Below are 26,379 nucleotides of genomic sequence, written 5' to 3'. Positions count from 1 at the left end.
CCAAGTGCCTGATTAATAGGGTGGGTTTGTGATTCGCTTCCTTCATGTGAAAATATTTATTAAAAATGCTCCAATAAGAATATTAATAGCCAGGGAATCAGCTTTGTGTCAGCCTCTTTGTTCCCTGACATTTGAAATGAGGGGAGAGGAAGAGGGGAAAAAAAAAATCAAACTCGGGCCTGGGGTGGTCACTGGTCCCTGCGCCCCGTCCTCCGGGAGGCAGGCTTCGCCCCTCCTTTGGGAAAGACGCTGAGATGTGTGCTTGGCTTCTGGGCCACACTGAGGTCCTTAACGAGAAACATGTGTGCATCAAAGGCCTGGATTGAAAGTGACACATTTGAAAACACAAGTACGGCAGAAATTTGCTTATCCTCACTTTCCTAATCCGCAAACTCTGTAATTCTCCCCCAAAGTCCCCCAGGCTCTGCTCCAGCCCCTGCCTCCTCAGATTCCCTCCTTTCCCGCTGCAGCCCAGGCCTCTCAGTCCGGGCAGAAGGGAGGCCTCCTGTTACTGGGGCTCCAACCGCCTTGTAAAAATACACCTTGGCACGCTCTGCCAGCGCCCTGGGAAGCCTTATCACCAGGACTAAACAAATGTGCACAATCAAAATAACAGTCTGAGATGTCAAAATAAATGAGCAGGGGCCATCTGGAAGGGTGGCTCTGCACGATTTTTTCTGCTCCTTCCCCAAGTCGTTAGAGGCCCAGGGGCTTGGCCGTTCAGTGGCCTTGGCCACAGGTGACAGACTTAGTACCCTTACATCACAATAAAGCCCTTTGAAAATGCTTCTTATTTTTGCCCCTCGGTCCCGGTTTATAGTTGACAGGCCCTCCTCCAAACCAAGGAAACCAAAATTGATTCTCAGGTGAAGCTGGCTGGGCTGGCATGCTAGAGGCATTGGGTCTGTCCTCCCAGGCGTCTCCCCTACCATGCACGGGGTCTTAAACCAGTGCAGGAAGTTGAGGGGCAGGGGTGTCTCCTGCGCTTGAGACCTTCAGAGAAGGGCGGCTTCATAATCTTTCCAAAGAATTTTGATTTCTAGTAACTCCAGGCCAGAGTTCTCCTTGCCCCAGCTCTCTGAAATGACTTAAGGTGGAGGTGGTTAGAAAGTCACTATCGATATTCATCCACATGAAGTCCCACTGCCCTGCCCTGCATGTGAAGGTATGCCGCCCAGGAGAAGGGTCTTCTAAGTGGGCTGCTGCAACACCGCACAGGAAGACAGACCCGGACAGCCCTTGAATATCGCACGCCATCGCCTGGGCAGTTTCCAGGTAGCGTGATCCTGTTCCTGATGGATTCCTTCAAAGGCTTCCCAGAAGCAGTTTCAAGAGCCACCTTTGATGTGGGTCTCCTTTAGGGCTCAAGGCAACCTTCAGTCCATCAACAGCAAGCTTTAAAGCTACTGGCACTTCTCTGTGAATTTAGGGAAACCAAACCAGTTCTGGGGACTCTGATCTTAGGTGTTGGGTGTAGCACAGGCTGAAATGGAAGCTGGCCTGCTCCACGCCCCATGGGCCTCATACTGGGGTCAGGACGGGTGAGCTTTGAAGTCTTTACCAGCTCACATGTTCTGTGGGTCCCTGACCCTGCGAGACAGGAAACCGTGTATTTATCTTCCCCGTGCCTTGGGTCTCAAAGCGGGGTCATGGGCTACACCCGCCAGAGTCACGGGGAGACGGGCAGTAGAGAGGTGAGGAGGCGGGCGGAAGAGGAGACTGTATGACTTCTAAGGTTAAGGCATAAAGAAGGCAATAACATTCCCACCTGTTAGGTAGTTAGAATAGGAAACAGGAGTCCAGAACGGCGGTGGCTAAAAGACAAGGAAGGGAAAAGCCTGCGAAAAAGAAACAAAGAAAGGTCCGAGGACCTGAGTGAGGACCTCAGGTGGGACAAACAGCACTCCTGGCTCGCCCGATTTACGTAGGGCAGGCCCAGGGGGAGGAGAAAAAACATATAAAAAGCGGAGCCAAAGGGCGGGGGTCTCTCTCTCCCGTGCGCTGGTGTGCGCCCTCCTCTCCTCCTCGCGTCTTTGGCTCGGCATGCCCTCACGCCTCGAGGATGTATTTTCCTGCTATTTTCTAAATAAAATTGAGCTGTAACACACAGTCGTAACATGGATCTGTCTAAGAGCTGTAACACAGTCTGTCCGAGACCTGAGAGCTATAACAGTCTGTTTGAGAGCTGCGACATGCCAAAGGCTCTAACGTCCGGTGCTTTGAATTTTTGTTGAGACGAGACAGAACAGGGCAGAATACGCTCGCCTGACACACCTGATCTGAGGGAATATTCACTCTTGGAGCCTTGAGCAGCTGTGCTCAGGAAGTCTGAGCACCTTCAGGCCGCCATGCTGGGAGGAAGCCCAAGGTGCAGGGGGCGGCCTCGTAGAAGCCGCCGTGGCTGGTGGCCCAGCTGGTTCCAGCTGCCATGCGTGTGGAAGGACGTGGCTCGAGGCCATGCTAGCCCTAGCCATCCAGTCCCCCCAGCCCATTCACGTCTTCCCAGCAGAGGCTCCAGTCTGGATGCTGCAGAGAAGAGACAAGCAGCCTTTGGGGCACCTGCCTGAACGCCTGACCTAAGTCTGTGAGCATGGCGGCTCCATCTATGGCAGGGAGCTGGAGATACAGTTCACTTTGTTGCAGAGGTCAGACATGGTACGCCCCCAGGGCAGCCCCTTTCCAGCCCACTGTCCACACACGTGGCCAGACAGGAGCCTGAGGTCAGACATGGTATGCCCCCAGGGCAGCCCCTTTCCAGCCCACTGTCCACACACGTGGCCAGACAGGAGCCTGAGTCTTGGGAGGTGACCAGGGCTCAGGGTCCCCCTCCCTTCTCTCCACAGATGCCTGGAATACTGGCCTCCTGGGCCTCACACATGAGCCCAGAGCTGCCTCCGTCTGTATCAAGGGGAGTGGGACTGTTTAGTCTCTGGGCACATTCCTGTATTTTAAAAATAAATAGCAGATTGTGAGCGACTCAGCCGGACACTGTTGTTCAACCAGGACAGAGGTTTCTGAGGCATCCCTTGGGATTGAGCAGCAAGAATGTCAGGTTGGAGGTGTTTGCCTGAGACTGGGATCTGTCTTAGCCATAATTTACAGTGGAGATGCTTCTGGCCCTCCCTGGGGTCTCAGAAATTCTAATAATCCCACTAATGACAATGTTGTTGTTCAGTTGCTCAGTCGTGTCTGACTCTTTGTGACCCCACGGACTGCAGCACGCCAGGCCTCCCTGTCCATCACCAGCTCCTGGAGCTTGCTCAAACTCTTGTCCACTGAGTCAGTGATGCCATCCAACCATCTCGTCCTCTGTCATCCCCTTCTCCTCCTGCCTTCAGTCTTTCCCAGCATCGGGTCTTGTGATAATGGTGATGATCATTGCCACTTATTGAAAGCACTGACTGTGTGTTAGACACAATGCTAGGCAGTCTGTATACTGTCTCTCAATCCTCGCAGCAGTCACCACTATTAGGCCCATTATACAGATGGAGAAAGTGAGGTGTCGAAAAGTGAAACAACGTTCTTAAAGCCATACGTCTAGTCAGTGGCAACAGACGACGTGCAAGATGGTCTGACGGCCATGCTCCTGCTATTAATCACTATGCTATCTTGCCTCTCCAGGTCTTGAAATAGCAGCATCCCACGCCCTCACCCACCCTAAACACACACACACACACACCCATCCCCAGCCTCTCTGCTGTTCCCAAGGCCTTTTCCAGCCCTCGCGGAGCCATTCTCCACTGTGACTCCCTTTCTCCATTTCACCCTTCGCTGGATCATTTTATGCCTCTATTCCCTCTGCTAATTCAAACTAATTAAAGTGTAAAATAGAATAATTGCTTCCATCCCCATACTTCTTTCCCATCCACCCCGCGTACCGGGGGAGCTTCCCTTTCGGAGAGTGGCCAGCCTGACGAGTTGGGTGGAAACTCAGGCTATCAAGTTTCTTTTCATCTCGTGACTTAGGTTTTCACTTGGCTCACTGCCTGATTTTCCCTGGACCCGCAGTCTGACTTCCATTAGACACCGAGGATGTGGTAGCAGCTCGTATCCCCTCCCACAACATCTGCCGGTCGATTCGCTGTCGAGGAAGCCGGGGCGGACTTTCTAAGGAAGGGCCGGGCAGCCTATCAGTGGAGCACCTGGGCAATTAGTAGGATTGGGGGAATTGGGTCCCAAACACTCCCCTGGGACCCGCGGGCCTTGGATCTATTAGCAGAACGTTAACACCAACTTGTCAAAGGTCGTTAAGCAGTGGCACTAATGGCCCAACACTTCTTACTAGTCCTATTTCTTAATTACATTTAATTAACTAAGAGAGGGAGAGAGAGAGGAAGCTTGCCTGAACACAGGAGCCTATATTGGATTGTTCTGACTCTGTGGGGAGTCAAGGATACAATAGGCACCGTGATTTGGGGGAAGGGGAGGGAAACGGAGACAAAAGCTAGGGACCCTGGGAAGGCAGAGATGAGAGGAGGCTGCCCAGAGGTTTACTGTAAAGTGGGGTGATGGAAACCCCCATTCCCATCATGTCTTATAAAGTCTTAGGTCTTTCAGGGAACTCCAAAGCCTTAGATCATTGCCTCAAAACAGGAATCTGCTTACCCATGGTGGTGATTTAGTCACTCCAGTCTTGTCTGACTTTTGCAACCCCATGGACTGTAGCCCTCCAGGCTCCTCCGGCCATGAGATTTCCCAGACAAGAATACTGGAGTGGGTTGCCATTTCCTTCTTCAGGGGATCTTCCCAACCCAGGGGTCAAATCTGGGTCTCCTGCATTACAGGCCAACTCTTTAGCAACTGAGGCACCAGCGAAGCCCATAGCCACCGTTCTATCCCCACTGCAGGTTCATCCTTGGGGGAAGAAGTTCATAGGAGCACACACAGCCTCATAAAAAGCCTCCTTCAGGAGGTTCTTTTGGTCTAACCTCAAGATTGTTTCCTGTGCTTCTGAGGCTGTCTTCTGGAGACGGAAAAGAGTCCGGATCCCCAGACCTTAGACAAACTCTTTAATAGCTGAAAGAGACTCTACAATCATATTTATCTCTCCATCTTTCCAGCTGAGGACACTGAGTCCCTGACAAGTCCAGGGTCTAGGTCACCCGGCTGGTTAAAGGGGGGCCAGGGGGAGAACTCAGGTCTCCTGGCCTGGCCTGAGGCCTGCTGGCAGTGCCGACCGCCACTTAGCTTCCTCCTAATCAGCACCCACGGTCGCCGCCCTCCTGCGTAATGGGATCCTAAGGGCTGAGAGCTGGGAGGGGCTGTCAGGAATGAGCGTTTGTGGTGTGTGCGGTGATGAGGCAGGAACTCCCTGCTTGCTGTCTCAGCCCATATCACATCGACCCCCGTGAGACGAGGTGGTGGGACTTGTCTGAGGCCACCCTGTTGAGAGTGTCAGACCTCAGGCAGGATCCTATTATTAGACACAAATCCTCCATTTCCACCAGGATTCACTGGTGGCTCAGACGTATAGCGTTTGCCTGCAATGCAGGAGACCGGAGTTCGATCCCTGGGTCGGGAAGACCCCCTGGAGAAGGAAATGGCAACCCACTCCAGCATTCTTGCCTGGAAAAATCCCATGGACGGAGGAGCCTGGCAGGGAGGGGGGGCTACAGTCCATGGGGTCACAAAGAGTCGGACACGACTGAGCAATTTCACCTCACTTCCTCCATTTCAAAAGGGAGGAAATAGAGGCTGTTAAGGGGGTCATACATCCAGTATCAGAGCAAACTCTGAACCAGAACGCACATCATCCAATTTCATTATCATTGACTGTTCTCTCCCCACACATTCAATTGCTCCCTTAGAGAGGTCCAGGCTGTCTGTGACAACTCTGCACTCGTCGCCGCTCACCTCAGATGGCCCTCCTGAGTGGCTCTTGGCCCCTCTCCCCGAGCCCAGCCCCTGGTGTGATCCCCGGGGTAGCGACTGGCACGTGGCCTGTGGTTCTCCAAGCGACGGGACTCTGAGCTCTACCGCCAATTCTCCACGCATCCTCCCGCCCTGACGCTGCCCACTGATCTGGGCTCCGCCTGGCACAGTGACCTTCCCAACTCACAGCTCACCTGATTCAAGACAGCCACAGGGCATGAAACCCAGACTCCTGCTACATCGGCTCAGCATGACAGTTACTACTGAGCAGCTCTGCTTTGGTGCAAACTGACAGGACCTGGGCAGCAGACCCAGAAGATGAGACTGAAGGAGGGTTATTCAGAAATGAGCTGCAGATGCTGGTTTAGTCAGAGCTTATGCTCTCAGAGGCAACATCAGATATGGTTTGGAGAGGTCATTATATTCCCTGTAGGCCACTTATCGGCCTCCAGCCCTTTCCTTTGGTCACGTTTTGAATTCAATTTCAAAAAGCATCTCATTTGAGTGAAAGATATGAATCCTGTGGACAGAGGAGCCTGGCAGGCTACACAGTCCATAGGGCTGCAAAGAGTCGGACGGGACTGAAGCAAGCGAGCATTTAGCCCAGAGACGTGTCTAAGCATCATCTCAGTCCCACCGAAGTCTCACTGGTCATTTCTGTTGGCTCTTTCTGCTTTTCCACTTCATGGGGCTACGAGAACCCAAGAAAGAATTTTTATCCAGAGACATTCGCTGGATCATGGAAAAAGCAAAAGAGTTCCAGAAAAACATCTATTTCTGCTTTATTGACTATGCCAAAGCCTTTGACTGTGTGGATCACAATAAACTGTGGAAAATTCTGAAATGGATGGGAATACCAGACCACCTGACCTGCCTCTTGAGAAACCTATATGCAGGTCAGGAAGCAACAGTTAGAACTGGACATGGAACAACAGACTGGTTCCAAATAGGAACAGAAGTGCATCAAGGCTGTGTATTGTCACCCTGCTTATTTAACTTATATGCAGAGTACATCATGAGAAATGCTGGACTGGAAGAAACACAAGCTGGAATCAAGATTGCAAGGAGAAATACCAATAACCTCAGATATGCACATGACACCACCCTTATGGCAGAAAGTGAAGAGGAACTAAAAAGCCTCTTGATGAAAGTGAAAGAGGAGAGTGAAAAAGTTGGCTTAAAGCTCAACATTCAGAAAACGAAGATCATGGCATCCAGTCCCATCACTTCATGGGAAATAGATGGGGAAACAGTGTCAGACTTTATTTTGGGGGGCTCCCAAATCACTGCAGATGGTGATTGCAGCCATGAAATTAAAAGACGCTTACTTCTTGGAAGAAAAGTTATGACCAACCCAGATAGCATATTCAAAAGCAGAGATATTACTTTGCCGACTAAGGTCCGTCTAGTCAAGGCTATGGTTTTTCCTGTGGTCATGTATGGATGTGAGAGTTGGACTGTGAAGAAGGCTGAGCGCCGAAGAATTGATGCTTTTGAACTGTGGTGTTGGAGAAGACTCTTGAGAGTCCCTTGGACTGCAAGGAGATCCAACCAGTCCATTCTGAAGGAGATCAGCCTCTGGGATTTCTTTGGAAGGAATGATGCTAAAGCTGAAACTCCAGTATTTTGGCCACCTCATGTGAAGAGTTGACTCATTGGAAAAGACTCTGATGCTGGGACGGATTGGGGGCAGGAGGAGAAGGGGACGACCGAGGATGAGATGGCTGGATGGCATCACTGACTCAATGGACGTGAGTCTGAGTGAACTCCGGGAGTTGGTGATGGACAGGGAGACCTGGCGTGCTGAGATTCATGGGGTTGCAAAGAGTCGGACACGACTGAGTGACTGAACTGAACTGATCAGCTTGCTCCTCAGCCATACTTAACATCTGAAAATATTAATATTATGTCAATCTGGCTCTATTTCAGGGGTTCCCAACCTCTGAGGTGCAATGCCTGATGATATGAGGTGGAGCTGGTATAATCACAATAGAAATAAAGTGCATGATAAATGCAATGTGCTTGAATCATCCTGAAACCAACCCCCCACCCCACCCCCACTGCCATCTATGGAAAAATAGTCTTCCATGAAATTGGTTCCTGGTGTGAAAAAAGGTGGGGGACCACAGGTCTGTTTGATCCCTCTGACCATCCTTTTATGCACCTGCCTAGGGGACCATCTCACCCATCCTTCTAAATATGTAGATGATTCTGCATAAGCATCCAGAATGGTGTTCATCAAATGATGACACGGTGTTACATTTGGGGGTGTTTGGTTTGGGAACTTGTTATTTCCTTTTCTGTATGTGTTATTTGAATTTGTATGGTGCTCATCTACCATTTTAAAGAAATAACTGTTTGTCTTATAAACAAAAACAGGAAGGAAAGGCAGAGCATTTATAGCCTCCAATCTGATGCTAAAGATTCCCTTGTTAGATTCCAAGCAACTTAAGGATAGTGACCAAGTTCCATTTATTCTGATGTTTTTCCAGAACATTGTTCCCAATAAATACATGACCAGCCATTTTTTTTTTAGGGTTATAAGTTCCCATCTGGACCTGTTTATGCCTTGATCATGGGGGTTACATAAAGGAAGGAAAAAAAAAAAAGTGGCTTCAAGAGGAAGTGGTATAATTTGCCGATGATTAGCCTATGATTTGTGTCATCTCTTCTGAGAAGGACTTTTCAAGTTAGAGTTGCAGCCCTACTGCCCTTATGCCGTCGGGTACCCGTTTACCTCTGCCTCCCTCCCTCTTCCCTTGTCCCCGATTCAGAATTCACAAACACAAACACGGAGGAGAGAGAGAGAACGCCGGGCCAGGTGAAGCTGATGTCTGACGCCTGGGATCTTTGCAGAGCGTTTTGAGAATGACGCCCGAGCAGGGAGGCAGGTTGCGAGAGCTTGCTGGCCGTCCAGCACACCATCCTTATCTAGCCCAAGTCAGTGTCCTCCGCACCAAGACAGAGTCCCGGTCCCTTCTGCTTCTTATGGCCTTGGTCTTACCATGTGCAGGTCAATGCCAAGACTGCCGCCACCGCTGACCAACTGCTGACCCACCGGCAACGAGTGGAAGAGGAGCCAGCTTTTGCTAAGGTCTAAGCTTGGCTTGCTGCGTCTCCATTGCTTCGGTGAATCCCAGTCCCCTCCTTCTCTCGCCCTTCACTACGGCTCTCCTTGCATTTGCTTTCTCTTTGCTCCTACATATTCAGATCGAATAAAACCCCGAGGGAGTAGCGTTTCACCCAGGCGGGTGCGGAACCCACTCGGGGGTTACCTAGCAAAGGAGGGCGGTCCATTTCTCAGGGCTGCCCATCTCCGCAGGCAGAGCTGCAGCTCCTCAGAGCTGGCCAACTTCTACCCTGCATCCCTCTAAGACTCAGGCCAAGATTTTTTTAATCTCCTTTTGAGGCCCTATCTTGGGTCTATCTCTCCCAGGACTGAGTCCAGCCTGGAGGCCTGGATTATTTACACCTCTTTGGCTCCCTTGAGCAGCAGACTCTGTGGGCCCAGGGCAGTAAATCTACCTTCTAATCACACCAAGCTGCTCCGTGCAGTCGGGCCCGTTCTTGCGGGGCTGTTCATCATGTGCTCAGACAGGGTCTGTGGCCTGCAGAGAAGCTCCGGGAAGCGACTGGCCCCAGTGGCTTCTCCCTGACTCCCTGCGTAAGCTTCCCCGGGCCTCTGAGCAGCAGGCCCAGGGGTCTCTCTTGTTCCGCGGAAAAGCTTCTGCACAAAGGTCATGGGTTATCTGCGCCTCCCAGGCTCGGGAGAGCAGGGGTGGGTGCCAGCACGTACCTGCCTCTCGGACATGATGTACAGGTAGCGCTGGTCGATGGAGAAGGCCATGTCCCGGAGGATGGGGCTCCCATCTTTGAGCACGGAGACCATCTCATATTGGACCCCACCGTGGGGGGGACCATCGGCTCGAATCTGCGAAAGAAACAAGGGCATCCTCAGCATCTGTCCTCGGCAGTCCCTTGTGAATTCCCTGCCTGAGCCTAGAGCAGGTAGTTTATAGAAGATAATTCTCACGTCTGGTCCCCAAGGGCTACCCTGAAGCAGGCTGGGTGACAGGGAAGACAGAGTTCAAACAGCCCAGTTTCCACCAAGAAGAATCCTTTTCCAAGCAGTCTGAGTGTGCTGGTCTGAACCTTCTAATGGTGGGTGTATTTGTATGTGCAAATATGTCTTTGGGTGTGATCTGGATATCCTTATATGGTTATTCTTGTGTGCGTATGCACACGTTCTCCACACTGGGTGATGGGGGTGTGTGAGTGTGTGCTTGTGCATACTTGCTTGCGATTTGGGGCTGGAGAATCAACATCTATACACGATGGTTCTGCCTTGAGCAGGTAGGGGAGGATGGTGGGACCAGCACAGAAACCATCCAAACACTGGTCATCGAGAGAGTCGAGATTTTAGGATCTCAGAAAGAGCTTTCTGCTCCCGCCACCCCACCACAATATCCCCTGAATGATGTGTGCAAATCCCCCAGGTGACTTCGGGGAGCCAGGAATCCCCGAGTACAGAAATTGGGAATCAGTCTCAGAGTCCATCCCAGGATAAAAAATCAGGAAGAACCTAGAGATCATCGAGTCTGGCGCTTCTCAGGCTCGATGTACATGAGAATAATCCGGGGAGTTTTTAAAACACGTGGCTGGATCCATTCATCAGGAACTCTGTGCTGGGGGACCTGGCATCTTCTTTGGGTTTTCAAAGCTCCCTGGGGGACGCTAATGAGCAGCCGGGGTTTAAAAGCACCAATGTCACCTACGGTTATCAAACCAGCATGCCTGGAGAACTGCCTGGAGGGAGTGGAGAAATTCAGCCCTGGGACTATCCCAGAGTTTCTGATTCAGTGGGAATGAGGCCTGAGAAATTTCGTTTCTAATAAATTCCCAGCCGATGTGGATACTACCGGGCTGGGGGTTGGAGAAACATTCCTGTAGTCTAAGCAATATATGAAGCGTCCTGGTAGCTCAGGCGGTAATGACTCTGCCTGCAATGCCGAAGACTGGGGCTCGATCCCTGGGTTGGGAAGATCCCCTGGGGAAGAAAATGGCAACCCACTCCAGTATTCTTGCCTGGAAAATCCCAAGGTCGGAGGAGCCTTGGAGGGCTACAGTCCATGGGGTTACATGACTCAGCGAGTAACACTCAAGTTCTACGTAGAATTTGGAAAGCCAGCGGAGAAAGGCCCCTGAGGACCATCAGTTCAGACAGAGACTAGATGATGGGGAGCCCATGGTTTGAACACACTCCTCCTGCCAGGCTTCCTGTTCCCAACACAGAAGCTGACTGCTGACCAACACTGCCACCCCGGGCCGTTTCTTTGTTCTCTGTCCATCTAAACCCCCTAGTTCAAGCCCACTTCCCCCATAAAGCCTTCTCCAATATCTCTGCCACACTAATTGCTCCTCACCCTGAGGGCTTCTTTTTCCCCCCACCAGACATTTTGTCCTGAGATTATAATCAACTGACTTGTTCATTGTATATGTATTAGCTAATGCGTATTGACTACCTACGTAAATTGTTCTCTGATTGCCTCACATGTGGGTAAGTCCACGGACATTTTGAGGGCAGGAATGCTTTATTTCTCTGAGGACTAGAACGAAACAGGGAACAGACCTGGTGATGGATAAAAGGGACTGCTTGAGAAATGCTTATTGAAAGGACATGAACTATGATCCAGCTGATAAAGCATCGTGGGCTCTTTAGTGCTAAATCAAAGTTGAGGTCAAAAGACAGTTTTCTCTGGATGATTTTAAGATGAAGTCCCTCCCTCCATTCACTTTGATTTCTCTCCTGGACTTCTAACCATCTCCTTCCCTCTGCCCATTTCTCCCACCCCACTGAGAGCAAGGACTTACTCATCGCAAGGGCTAAGCATGGAGCCCGATGCCACAGCAAGCATGCAAACGTGGAGGTGCATTTGCAGTTTTTACTGGCCAAGTAGGGAAGGTCAGGAGCATTTATTTACCTCAGACTTGGGAAAGTTGGGTAGTGCTCCTATTCACATGTTCCTAGAGGGGCCTCAGCCGGGGTATGGTCTGCGATTGTTAACTTGGGCTGGACTGGCGTGGGTAAGAAGGAGGCCATGATCCCACTGTGGAGTGGGGTTCCTAGTGGCGGAACCAGCAGATTCCTGCATGAGGCCCTGTGCCTGAATCCCAGGGGTGGGGACAGTGGAGCTGGGCGAGAGTCAAGGTGCCGTGTTCTCATTGCCTGCTTCATGGGTGACTTTGGTGAGAGCTCTGGCTTTGAAGATGAGGAGGTGACCTCAGTGGAACCAAAGAAATTCGCTCTCAGCCACTCTTACCCCAGAAACTCCCCTGTAGAGTGGACTCTTTTCCCCTAAACTCCTCTTTCGACCTTTTTCTTCCGAACTAGTGGCTTCCTACTGTTCCAAGCTGTTGCCTTGGCAACTGTCATTAAAGCCCCTCCTTCCAGGAAGCGGTGAGGGGGCTATTTAGTTCATTCTTATTGGGTGGAGGAAGACTCCGGGTTGGCAATGATGCGGTGGGGCCGAGGCTACTGCCCTCCACCCTGGAGAGAATCTCATGATGGACTCAAGCAGAGGGAAGAACAAGGGTCTCAGTCTGGGAAAACGCCCCACAATTCAAATAGCTCCCCTTAGCTTTCAGAACAGCATACTCTCTTAGATGGAGAAATTCAAAATTCCCAAGAGATTCTCCTAGAAACATAGTAGCTTTTAATCACAAAAGTTCTCCAGTGGGACTTCCCTGGTGGCCCAGTGGTGAGAATCTGCCTTGCAACACAGGGGCCACGGGTTCAATTCCTGGTCAGGGAATTACCACGGAGCAACGAAGCCTGTGCTCCTGAGACCACAAGCCCCAACTGGAGAGAGTCCTTGAGTCGCAACGAAAGATCCCTGTGATACAATGAAGACCCTGCATGCCACAACTAAGGCCAAATGGAGTCAAATAAATACATTAATATATTTTAAAAAGACTGTTAAAACAAAAGTTCTCAGGCTACTGCAGGATGTACGGGGAGATGTGATAGTCATGACTTCTGATTGGCTTAACCTCACTGTTCCATATCCATAAAATGGGAGAGTTTAAGCTCTGCTTTCTCCTCTGAAAAGGAAATGTCCCAGTGCCGCTTACCACCCTCCCTATGACAGCTGCTCCTCTCCAAGGATGTTTTAATTCTCCTCCAGGCACTGGCTCAGCCCCAAGAGCTGCAGAACCATCACCTTACTTCAGGGCTGGCCAGCTCAGGATACCCCCACCTGGGCAGGCTGGTTAACCCTCTGCCAGATAAATCAGCCTCCTCCCCAAAAGGCTGGGCACACACACTCAGAAGGAGGAACACCACGTCTGGCCCTCCCTCTCCGGGCCCCAGGACTAGATGGTACCCATGGCCATGTTGCAGTGGAATCTTACCAAAGATAACTTATCGTCACATACTCTGGAATGTCCCAGTTAGGACTAATCCCAGTCCGTAACATTTTTTTTTCTGAATAAGAAGCCTAAACTTTTTTTTTTCCTGTCTACAATCCGAACCTTTCAATAAACCAGTTGAGGCTGGAATCAAACCTACAGAACTCTGAAAACATCAGAGCTGAAACTAAACCAGAACAGGAAATGTTCTTGATACTGAACCTGAACTGAGCTAGCCTATGTCATTCCCTCTAAATCCCTGGAGAGGGGAGCAGTCCTGCCCGAGAAGTCCGTTCTGTCCGCCTCGAGCTGTGCAGCCCTCCGAGATCGCAATGAGAAGACAGAGAGGACGGAGAAGGCGGACAGGGGGCTGGGGTCCCAGGGATGAGGTGCGGGCAGGACCGGCCAGCTGGGCAGCACAGAGGCCGTTCCCTTCCCTGATTCCTCTCTCCCTGTGCGCAGGACGCCAAAGCGTGACACCAGGTTCCGGGGTTTCTGCTCTGACTGTGCTCTTGCTCTTGTCTGGGCTTGATTTCTGCCTTCTGTTCACTTTCAGGCCAGTTACGTCACCTCCCCGAGCCTCAGTTTCCCTCTCTGAATAGGCGATCTGCTCCGTGCTTGTCACAGGAGAATCACACACTTAGGAAAACTGCTGGAGCTATGGGGCTTCGGAGCCCGTCTCACCCAAGCCCTTCCATTCGTGGACGCAGGCGGTCCGGGCTGGCCCTGGGGCTCCCACCAGCTCCATCCAGGGTGGTCCAGAGGAAATCACGGCTGATGAAGCCAACACCCCTGGATGGAGAAGGGACAAGGGTGGCCCTGCTGTAATTCAAACCCAGGGGTCCCCGTCTTTCTCTGCCTTGGAAGTTTTCAGTTTGGATGTTGCCCTCCGTCCTCCCCAGACACAGGATGGGGACGGTGAAGGCTGTGGCAGAAACCCAGACAAAAGTGGATTTTAAGATGCAACAACTTGCGTCTGTCCTGCAGTGTCCCGCAAACTGAGTTCTCTTCGGCTTTGAAGCTTGTGCCCCAGGGCCAGGATCCAATGACCACAAGGACACAGGACGCTGAAATAGGCCAGGAATCCAATCCAAGAGAAGGGCGTTAGACTGAGCTGCACAGGCCCCTGCCAGGTAATCCAACCAGGCAGAGGAGGAGCGTGGAGTCGGTGCAGGGCAGGGAGGTGACACAGGCCAGACAGGGAAAGCCGGTCACTTCAACCTGTCTTTCTGGTTGGGCTCCTCCTCTCCTGGGAGGGCGGGACCTCAGCAAATGCGCAGATTTAGCACGTGTCATTTTGCTTGGACACTGCTCAGAAGGTGGGACAAGATGGACAGTGTCCTACAATGGAGGGCGACAGTCTCTACAGAGACCAGCAAAAGAAAAATCACGTGCCTAAACCATTGCACAAGGAGGCTGAGGCTCGGTCTAGTCAGAATTCCTGCTGAGAGGAGCCCCAGCTGCTCAGTGGGAGACCGCAGGAGGCCGCGCCCTCCTTCTCAGGAGGGCTTTGAACTCAGGATGACTTCTTTGGTTCATGGTTAAATGTGGACCTGCCTCAAGGTAGGATGGACCTGGTGGATTTTTCAAAGGGCCCTGTTGGCCTAAAGGATTTAATAATAGCTCCCATTTCTATTGGAGCTTATTTGGTGGCTCAGCGGTAAAGAATCCACCTGCAATGCAGGAGATGCCAGTTCGATCCCTGGGTCGGGAAGATCCCCTGGGGAAGGAAATGGCAACCCCCTCCAGTACTCTTGCCTGGAAAATGCCATGGACAGAGGAGCCTGGCGGGCTACTGTCCATGGGGTCGGAAAGAGTTGGGCACAACTTAACGATTAAACACACAACACACACAACCACTTCTATAGTTTTACAATGTAAAACTGACTGCTGTCGAAAGTGCTTAACAAAAATGAACTAATTTAATCCTTACGAGCCACCCCTGAAGGGCATATTATTACTGTTCCCATTGTACAGATAGGAAATTGGAGGCGCAGAGAAGGACATCACTTTCTCAAGACCACACAGCTAAAGAGTGGCAGAACTGGGTTACCCACACAGAGTCCAATTTCTCAGAGTCACTCTGTGACTCTCCTAAGAAATATTAATGGGTGCACACAGCCGTTCACTGCAGCTGAGAACAGAGGAGATGGGTAGAGGAGCGTCCAAGCCCTGTCTTTAGCTGCTCTTCCTCTTTCAGCCCCCAAGGCCACAGTGGGACAATCACCTGTCTCCTGGAGGTGGCAGTAAGCTCAGAGCCTCATTTGGGAGGACCGTGCTGGGAGGCTAAAAGTCAGCTGATGAGGGCTGGCTCTGGGGCAGGAGGAGGTGAGCTGAAATCCAGGGGAGATTTACTGTCTGGTCTTCCAGGTGGGAGGGGCCTCTTCGAAAGGAGAATGAAATAGTAATCCTATTAGCAGTCACTTGCCTTTAAATCACAGCTAGGTCTGCACAGAAATTAATGACAGCCTCTTTACTTGAATATCCAATTCAAATCAGCATATCCAATTAACTAGCTTACCTGCAGGCCCCTCCAAACGCTTTTTCTTATGCATCAACTTCTTCTCTAGTTAGTTCAAAATTATGGGGCTTTTGCTTGGGATCTGACACTCTTATATTACTTTATTAGTAGTAGTAGGGGTATTAGTAGTCACAGCATTTTTTGTAATAGCTGTTGAGGAGCCATAGAACCAGGGATCTTCTTGGGCATCTCAGTAGGAAGCAGATTGGTTTGAGAGGCAGCACCCCGCAGAGGGAGGCGCTGGCTTGTGTCTGCAGGGCTGGGATCTAATCCCAGCTTTCTCATTAATTGGCTGTGTGACTTCAGGCAAGTCGCTTCACTTGTTTGTGTAATAGGTTCCGCAGCTGCCAAATAAGGGTGGTAACTTCTGTCCTCAGAGCTCAAGCAGGATGTTGTGAGAATGAACTGACTTATTAGCCATGAATTTCAGGACTGTCCAATATTCATTCAGGACATGGCCTCCTGGAAGCTAGGCTTGTGTTGAGAGCTGGGGACGCTTTGAGAAAGGGTTCCCTTAGGAAGGCCCAGTAACAGGCAAGTGGACAATCCCATCAGACCTCACACACCTGGGCTGCCCCATGTGATAGAGGTTTGCGGGGGGAAATCCAGGGAGGCTGGCACGGAGGGGAGGGCTTCATGGAGGAGCTGACACCGAAACTGAGAAGCAGGAGGAGAAGGAAATGCAAAGCCTCTGGAAACTTTATAAAGTGTGACATAAATATAGAAGTGCGGTTATTACGTCCAAGCCCAGATTTCTTGGAAACTCAGTTTGTCAGACCTGAGTAAATTTGGAGAGGGTGAGGCTTTTGATATGTAGTCACTGAGGGCTCAACAATTTCCGCAGGTCTTACCACCATGTGTCGTAAAATTCCCCTTGGAGGAGGCCTGTATTCTTTAATTTTATTTCTGCCTCAGGACTCTGGGCTTGCGTAGTGCAGAGTGTGTGTCTACATGCACGAGTGTGTGTGTGTGTGTGTGTGTGTGTGTGTGTGTGTGTGTGTGCGCGCGCACACTGGGTCTGTTGAAGAAGGTAGAGAAGCCTGCTGCTGCTCAGACTGAACTTGGCAGTGAGTTAATGAGCATGTGTGTCTGCAGCCGTGCCTTCAGTGCTTCGAGGGCGAGGATTCATGCTGAAGTTTATTTTTGTAGAGTTTCATGACCCGAATTATTGATAGATTGAAGTCTCTGGTAGATTCGGTCTCTGAGATTCTTCCTCCCTCTCCCCGGCACTCACTACACGTGAATCCACAGACGGCCACGGACACACCGCAGCAGCGACCTCCAGGGTGCTGGAAGGGGCTCAGCGCCCCTCTCTCAGCCCCCGATCTGTGCAAATGGCAGTCACACACAGTCCAGTGGGCTGAGGCTCCCTGGAGGACAGCTGGGAGCCTGTCCCTAAACGCTCGGATAATGGCAGAGGACATAGGAACCTGGAAAACGTGGCCTGTGGGTTGCATGGAGCCAGCAGAGACGAGGAAGAGGGAAGCTAAGGATCCTTCCTGTCCATGAGATGGAAGGAGGTCACTGAGGAGCACTAAACTTTGAGAACTCCAGTGACCCTCACCCTTGTGCGCGCGCACACACACACACACACACACACACGCACGCATCCTCCACACACACACACACACACACACACACACACACACACGCACGCATCCTCCACACACACACACACACACACACACACACACATGTATCCTCCATACACATACACGTGGATGCTTCCTGCACTGGTCCCCAGTGAGTTGTCGGTCAATCCTGGGGCTTTGACACTGGAGACTGACATTTCCAGGTTCAGTTATTTCTGTTTCTGTGCATGTTAGGAATCTGCCCTAGACAGTAACCAGGGGGTGGTCGGGCTAGCACACAGGCCTTGGGGCTAGAGGCTCCTGGATTTCAGAAGGCCAGCTCAGGGAGGGTTTTCTCCTGGAGAGCAGGGAGAGGGTCCCAAGAGGAACCACTTGCCTCTGGACTTCTGCATCTTTGGACGGGCTGAGAACTCTGGCTTCTGAGGACAGGGGATGTGGTGACTACGTACTGAGCAGAGACTCTGACCTGGGTTGGGGACGTTAGCTGGGGTTCTCTTCTAAGTCATGACTTCTCTGCTCCTTATCAGCCAGGGGTGGCTGGCCAAGGCATCACCATCCAACGGCCCACAGAGTGGCGAGGAGCAGTCTGTCTTCATGCCTTCCTGGGGGTAAGGACCGACTGCACTTCACAAGGGCACCAGCTCCTGTCTCAGGGCCTGGCCCTGTACTTCTCACGGGAGACCGACACCGAGGCCCAGAAGCACCAGAATCCAGCATTCTGGGTCTCGTTCTACCAGGGAGGGCTGGCAGGGGCTGGGGAGGGGACAAGAGAAACCAAGGGAGGCGAGTGACGCGAGGCAGCTCCGGAGCTCTGACCTGAGACCAGCCCTGCCTTTCAAGGATGCTCCAGCTCAAGGCTCGGGCAGGTCAGGAGGCTCCGGGAACACGCTGAAGCTGCCAGGGGCAGAGGAAGCACTTGATTGTTCTGGGAAACAATAAGATAAACACAGCGAGGAACGAGGGACGGAAGAAGCATTAAGCAGCCTCAGATGAAATCAAATCACGCAGCGGCAAAGCAATAATTCACTGGGAGCGCACAGAGCTGGGGGGCGGGGAGCATGGAGGGTAGCAAGAGGAATTCATAAAGAATAATGAGCGTCTCCTGCTAAATTCAGAATCTCTGTTTACCCAAAGCTCTAGCAATGTTGGAGCCTCAGGATCTCCATTCGAGCCATCACACCCAAGTGACTGGCCTGGGGAGGCCCTGGCCGTGTGGGGATACAATCTAACCGCTTAGGCTTTTTGAACTGGGAATGATTTAGAACCAACCTTTAGGTCCATGTGGGGGCAATGCAGGCTTCTCCAAGCTCTGAAACAGCATGCAGAGAAGACGAGGCATATGGACATATGCCCCCCAGGGTTAACTACTACCTTGGAAAATTTCCAGGGGGCGCTGGCAGAGAGGAGTGGGGAGTGGAGCAAAGGAAACTAACCTGTCCTGGGGCTGGATATACATAGGGCTTTTGAATGGCTTATCGCCCTTATCAATTAGTTCAACATATATATGGAACATCTATTGAGCGTGACAACCAGTGTGCAAAAAAGCTGGAGACACAAACAGTGAAACACTCTGCGGTGGGCCTTCCCGTCTTACAGCATTAGAAACAAGTATCGAGCGCAGGATCAGGCTGCTAGGAGGGAGCCTAGCAGACCTCCAAGCAGAGGCTGCCTGACTGCAAAGCCTGCAACTCAGCCTCTTTCACTCAGCCATCCCCCGGGGCCTCGGCTTTCCCTAAGTCAAACAGGAGGACAATGCCTGCCCTGGGACTAAAAATTACATCTAGAAAGTGCTGGGTGTCCCTGGAGATAAGTCCCTGCGAACAAAATAGATCATATAGCTGTCTCCTCCAGGGTGACAAAGAAGGCCACCTGCAGCTGGAAAAAGAGCAAAACAGGGCCGGTGCTGAAGAGGGTTATTACACTCTTTAATTAACTCATTCTTTTCAATGGCCTAAAATTGCCCCACATTTTATAATCTGGAACAGTAATCTCTTGCTTTCATTAACACGGAGGATGGCATTTCAGGCTGGAAAGATCGGAAGCGAGGTCTAGGCTGTGAGCACAGCTTTCTGACACCGGGCTTGTGCCTGAGTGCAGGAGACTCCCTGAGACTTTAAAAGGAAAAGTCATTTTTTAAAAACGCATGTGGCATGTGTCTACCATGGTGCAGAAAATGTGCAGTAACTGAGAGAAACACCCATGTCGCTGTACTTCTCTTTCCATTGCTAACGGGCTAGGTCTGAGTCTTTATTGCCTCTTATCTGTGTTCCTGCAATAACCTGAGAAGTCTCCCTGCCTCCAGCACATTCCTGCTCTAATCTGTTCCACCAAACACTGCCAGATTAATCTTCTTAAAACACTTATTTGATCCTGCCTTTTCTGTATGCAAAATCCTTAAATTTCAGGTGTTTGTAATTTTCTTTCTCTGGCTTATCTTGGTCTCCTATTTTTTTTTTTTTAAATGATGAACACACACTACTTTTGGAAGATGAAATAAAGGAAATCACTGCATGCATCCATGCGCGCGCGCACACACACACACACACACAAATTACCTGTAATTTTCCCAATTGAATGGAGAAGGAAATGGCAACCCACTCCAGTACTCTTGCCTAGAAAATTCCATGGATGGAGGAGCCTGGTGGGCTACAGTCCATGGTGTTATTCAGAGGTCTAACTCACATGACTTTCTCACCATTTTCCAATTCAGTTCAGTCGCTCAGTTGTATCCAACTCTTTTCGATTCCATGGACTGCAGCACGCCAGGCCTCCCTGTCCATCACCAACTCCTGGAATTTACTCAAACTCATGTCCATCGAGTCGGTGATGCCATCCAACCATCTCATCCTCTGTCGTCCCCTTCTTCTCCCACCTTCAGGCATTCCCAGCAATTTTTTTTCCCATTAGGTCCCCAGGTTCTTGGTTTTTATACCTCTGCTTAAGAATTTATTTTACTTCCTAGATCTTAATCATCCTTCAAGGCCCAACCCAAATGCCACCTCCTCCATGAAGTCTACACCTGTCCCTCCTTTGAACCCCACAGTACCTAGCGTGGGGGTTAGGTACCCCGCAAGTACCTAGGCACAGGTACTTGTGAACATGTGCAGTTATCTTTCCTGAGACTGCTGTCAGTCCCTGGGAAGCAGACACTGTGTTCTGTGCAGCACCGTATGCCTTGGGTACTGGGGACTGCTGTGCACTGAGTAGGGCCGCAGGAACACACACTGATGGAGGGATAGATTCTTGCTGCTGAAACCAGGCAGGAGTGGAATGCAAGTCACAGCCTACATTGATTTAATCCCCCTTATTGTTAGACTGGGCTTCCCAGGTGGCTCAGTGGCAAAGAATCTGTCTACCAATGCAGGAGATGCAAGTTCAATCCCTGGGTTGGGAAGATCCCCTGGAGAAGAAAATGGCAACCAGTATTTTTGCCCGGGAAATCCCATGGACAGAGGAGCCTCATGGGCTACAGTCCATGGGGTCGAAAGGAGTCAGACAGGACTCTTTTAGAGTCACTAAACTTTAGTGACTTTAGTTGAGTCACTTTAGACTAAGCGACTGAACAGCAACACATTGTGAGATATCATGCCAAGGGCTTTACACACATCTCATGTAATCCTCACAAAGGTCTTATATCCCATGTCATAGGTGAGAAACTGAGGCACAGAGGTGTGAGTAACTTCCTCAAGGTCACAGAGGTGGCAGGCAGCAAGCCAGAACTCAACTCTTTTGGGCCTCGGTTTTCCCATCTATAGAAAAGAACGGGCAGAGAGCGAGGCAATCATGTCCATATATCTACCCCACCCCCCACAACCAAATCTTCTGGAACCTGGCACACAAACACACTGCTCACATTAGCACCTGTTAAAATGATCTTTTTTTGGCTCCCATGGGATTGGTAAGAGCTCTTAGCAGGAGGTGTTGGAGAAGACTCCTGAGAGTCCCTTGGACTGCAAGGAGATCCAACCAGTCCATCCTATAGGAAATCAGTCCTGAATATTCATTGGAAGGACTGAAGCTGAAGCTCCAATTCTTGGGCCACCTGATGCGAAGAGCTGACTCACTGGAAAAGACCCTGATGCTGGGAAAGATTGAAGGCAGGAGGAGAAGGGGATGGCAGAGGATGAGATGGTTGGATGGCATCACCAACTCAATGGACATGAGTTTGAGCAAGCTCCAGGAGATGGTGAAGGACAGGGAATCCTGGCGTGCTGCAGTCCCTGGGGGTGCAGAAAGTCAGACACGACTGAGAGACGGAACAGCAACACCTATAAACATGCAAGGTGCTGCTCTGAAAAGAAGCACTAAGCTGGAGCTCTGCTGGCTCAGCGACAGATGGAGAGGGCGGGTTAAGGTCACGAAGACGGGGTCAGAGTTGAGGTCCGAGGAACAGGGTCCGAGAAGGGAAGGGCAGTGAGGACAGAAAGCCTCCACCGCCTGAAATCCAGGGTAGCCGGTGCAGCTCAGGGCTGCCCTGTGGGCTCTGCTGTGTCTGACTTCCTGGCGGAGCCCAAGGGCAGAGCAGGCAGCTGAGGAAGGGCCTAGCTCTCTTAAAAGATTCTGTTTAAATAGCTGTCATTGTCACACCTTTCTCCATCTCCCCTCCCAGGAGAGGGACTTTAATAATGAGCTGCTTCATGACAACAGACCCCTAATTAATTCATTGCTGTTCTTCGGGGGCCAGATCATTCTAATCAAGGTGGGCTGGGGGTGGGGTGGGGTGATGAGCAAGGACCGTGTCGTTTGCTCGATCCACCATGGACTCTAGCCGCCTACCCAGGCCTCGCTGCTCAGAGACCCTTCCCGGTCACCAGTTTCTCTCAGGCTGGACACCTGCTTCTCCTCAATGCCCGCCCCCTCCCGAGCTGACACCCCACAGCTGCCAGGCGCAGTGCCAGCACGCAGCCCCTGCTGGGGCCTGGGTACCACATTGCCTGCCGCAGGTGCCAGGGGCTCACGGAGGGGGCTGGTGAAGGCGGGGAGCGGGGTCGGCCTTGTGCACTGTAAACCTCGTACTGCCTTTTCTCTGAACAGAACATCCCGTGGGCTCCAGGGTCAGCCAGGTGCGGCGACTGCCCATCTTTTTCGGCTTCCTATCCTCCCGAGTCCTGAGAGGGTCCCACTGCCCAGAAGGCTATGAGCCCCTAGACTCTGGGCAGCCACACGCCACGGCACCCAGGGGGTGGCTGTATGTCTGCAGCCGATGGGATTCTTCCCATGAGGATGTGAGCAGAGGATAGGGGTCAGGAAGGCAGGGGGCTGTCCTAGGGATACTGTGAAACAAAACATAAAACTGCCCCGCAAGGCAGGTCACACTTGAAAAGAAAGAAAGTGAAGTCACTCAGGCGTGTCCAACTCTTTGCAACCCCAGCTTCTCCACCCATAGGATTTTCCATTACTGGAGTGGGTTGCCATTGCCTTCTCCACACACTTGGAGATGACGGGAATTAAACAGTGCCCAGGTCTCGTCTCTGTGAGGAGGGCAGCCTTTTCAGAGGGGTTTGCCGTTTCCTCTCTGACACGTCAGGTTTGCCTCCTGACAGGTGTAGACTGTCCAGTCAGGGCTGACGTCTTAACTGGCTGGGGGTGGAGGCTACACAGGGGACCTTCAGTCAAGGGAGTTAATTTTCACTTTCTTCCTCTGCAAAAATGGTAAAAAAAAAAAAAAAAAAAAAATACTGCCAGCATGACAAGGCTATGGTAGCATGACAAGGCTATGGTGAGGACAAATTAGATAAGGAATCTGGAAACAACCAGGACTCTGGAAAGGGCTGCACAGAGGTGAAGGCTTTCTGATTGATTTACTCTTGATCCACAGACTTGGGTGGGACCACACTGAGGAGGAAAACTGGGCCGGGAGGGACTTCTTCAGGGGCCCGAGGCTCCCCGCTCCCCAACTCTCAGCCCTTTCCCAGGGGAACAGCTGGGGAAGGACGCAGGGGTGGGCAGTGAGGGCAGGCGCAGCGGGTGCCCTTTGTGGGGCAGGAGGTTGCTGCCTGCTTTTGAAAGCGACCTCTTAGAGTGGAGGGGTGGTTTTGCCAGGGTCTCCTCAGGACCTGTGCTGGGGATGCTGAGGGCAGAGGCTGCTGGGCCCCCAAAGGATGGCTGCATTCCACTGCAGACTCTTTCTGTTCTGTGAGAAAGAGGCAAGTGAGGGGGAGGCCCCCGGCTTTTCCCCACAGAGAGAAGGCCGCTCGGGGCAAGCCTCCCCACTTCTAATCTGCTCCTTAAAAGAAAGAGCTAGAAGGAGCTGCAGCTTGGCTTTTGTGTAAAGTACTAAGGCGACCCCCCTCCGTGCCCCTCCCACCCCCCACCCCCCCCAAATCCTATTTTTTTTCCTCTTAAAAGAGCGCTCCACCTCTCCAGGGACCGGAATCATTAACTGAACAGCACTTTGCCTCTCATGGCTTTTGACAATTTGGCAGCGAGCTGGAAAGTACCAGAGAAACTGCGGGAAAAAAAAGCAGAGCAGGAGTGGGTGGGCCAAGGGGGTGTGTCCCAAAGACCAGCTCGGTGTGAGCCCAGCCCAGGCTGACCCCGTGATGATCAGGACCGATCTGCCTCTCTCATCCCGCCCAGCTCTGGGCGTCTGCCCTTCTCTCCTCCGTCACCTGGAGGCTGCCTGGGGCTGGCTGGCATCCAGTCTAGACAAGGGCAGCCTCCGGGCGAATCAGCAAGGGATGCCCCTCACCCCACCTGACACCTGAACCTCACCACGACTTGCAGAGGAGGGCCCCCTGAGGGCAGAGGTCTGGAGAGAGACCATGGGGCTGGGCAGGGAAGGATGGGCCTTCCCTACAAGGAGAGACGGGCCTTTCTCTGCTGAAAGGCCAAGTCCTGGGCGTCTCCAAAGGGGAAAGCAAACGGGAGAGACGGAAGGGTCATGGATTTCCCAGCCACGTGGTGATAAACACAAAGCTGAGAGACACATCTTGGGCTGCATAGCTGCAGAGCTGCTCTGGACCATCCCAGTCCTTAGGGAGTGATGGCTTTGAGGGGAATTCTTAGGGGGGGCCACGGGTCCCTGCCACCCTGGTGAGCCTCCTCGCCTTGTTCAGGCCTCCTCCTCATGCTAGGAAGGTCGCCTTCGTCAGTAACCCTGGAATGCAGTGCAGCTGCCACTAATTGAGTGCATACTATGTGCTGCATGAGGCAACAGCTGCCTTATTCCAGGTACCTACTTTAATCCCCCAAGCCCACTTTACTGATGAAGACACGGGGCCTCAGAGAGGTCAGGTTAGCTTTAGATCACATAGCCAGTAAGTGGTAGAGAGAGACAGGAACCTGGGTCGGTTTGATTAAATAGTCTTTTACTAAGCTGCATGCCTCCCCAGTGATGCTGGGAAAGATTGAAGACAGAAGGAGAAGAGGGCGGCAGATGATGAGATGGTTGGATGGCAACATCGACTCTATAGACATGAATTTGAGCAAACTCCAGGAGATAGTGAAGGACAGCGGAGCCTGGGGTGCAGCAGTTCATGGGGCCTCAAAGAGTCAGACATAGTGACTTAGCAACAACGCCTCCCCAAAACGCATTCACCCTTGTCTTATAAAGGAGGTTAGCATCTTACTGTTGATCATTTCAAGGCTCTTATTCTGCTGTCTGAGCCCCATAGAAGTGCCCACAAAAATTATAAATTCCCAGAAGCTGAAGCTATTGAGTTCATTTTATTCAACTTTCAACAGAGTACCAAGCAGAAAGAGGGTGATTAAAAAATTGTATTCTGTCCTTGAATTAAGTTAGAGCTCCAGAAAGCCACAAACTTGGGCCTCTAAAGCTTAACCAGCAAGTTTCACTTTCCTCAAAGGCCTTATCCACTTGCCTTTTTTTGTTGGTTACTCCACGAGAGCAATTCACTGAATGATGACTTCTACAAGATATCACAGGCCTGACACTTCAGTGGAAGGTAAGGCAAGAAACTGCCACATACAAGAGGCTTCTGATTTTGATGTCAAACTTTTCCCCTGGTTTCTGTATAAGGGCTCACATGGTGAATTACAGAATGCAATGTCTGGAAATTGTCTCTCTTGAAAAATAAAAATCTCTTTCTATTGGAGATTAAAAATTTCTAGTTCATCCCATTTCCCTTTTTGATGTGGCTGCTAGGATACTCAGGGCAAATGAGAGGCTGGGTGCTGGTGTCTATTTTGGCTTTATTCTTAGCATATTTATTTTTGCTCCTCTCACGACTTCGGCTTTCTAGTCCAGGGGTGGTTTTTGTTATAAATGTTTGCCAGTCTTTTATGTCACCTAGTTCTTTATTTGGAAAGAAGTGGGCTACTACATATAAATGCATATAAACAAGCATCTTCAAGGACTGAAACACTGTACTGCACAGGCTTGCATTTTGTTGTTTGACACCTTGGTGTTTTGTCAGGTCTTTGCACAATGTGCTCAGATCCTCTGTGGACAGGAGCTGGCCAGGAGGTGTTTCTGGGCTATTTCCAGGATGGTTTTAGTGTATGTGAGAGGGAAGAAGTGAGGAGATTACCGCTCATAACTTAGAGCCAGAGTCAATTTCCATTCTGCTGGGCTAATGAAAATCCATAGCTCAATGATGGGTTTGGCCCCTAATACTGCTCCCTCAGATTAGTTCAGTTCAGTCACTCAGTCGCATCCAACTCTTTGCGACCCCACAGACTGCAGCACGCCAGGTTCCCTGTCCATCACCAACTCCTGGAGCTTACTCAAACTCAGGCTCCCTAGCTATTTGCAAAATGGGAGAATGAATGAGTAACTTAATGAATGAATGTCTCTCTGAGCCAGGAGCTTCTTCTCCTAGGAGAGGAGGCAAGGACTGGCAGGAAGCCCTATCTTCAGGCCACAGAAGGGACTCCAGATCACTAGGATCCCAAAGGAGCCACGCTCTTCATCCCAGCCTCGTCCCCCTGCTGGGATGAACCTGCTCATCACCTGCGCTGTGGGTGGCTAAATGGGTCTGTGTGCCGGGTGCTAGAGGAAGGAGAGCGGGGAGAGGAGAAGAAGGA

The 26,379-nt window shown here is 51.3% G+C and overlaps 1 protein-coding gene across 1 annotated transcript in view; it reads right to left on the bottom strand.

Annotated features, from left to right (window-relative positions):
• The window catches only part of PLXNA2 (plexin A2), a 229,112-nt gene that overhangs the window by 116,921 nt on the left and 85,812 nt on the right, over positions 1–26,379 (bottom strand). The window contains exon 4 of the mRNA XM_068986380.1: positions 9,668–9,802. Coding sequence (XP_068842481.1) covers positions 9,668–9,802 — 135 coding nt within the window. The remainder of the gene's footprint in view (positions 1–9,667; positions 9,803–26,379) is intronic.

Source organism: Capricornis sumatraensis, chromosome 14, assembly GCF_032405125.1.
Source record: "Capricornis sumatraensis isolate serow.1 chromosome 14, serow.2, whole genome shotgun sequence".
NCBI lineage: Eukaryota > Metazoa > Chordata > Mammalia > Artiodactyla > Bovidae > Capricornis > Capricornis sumatraensis.
Note: the sequence above shows the minus strand (reverse complement) of the source record. Positions and strands in the feature narration are given on the sequence as shown.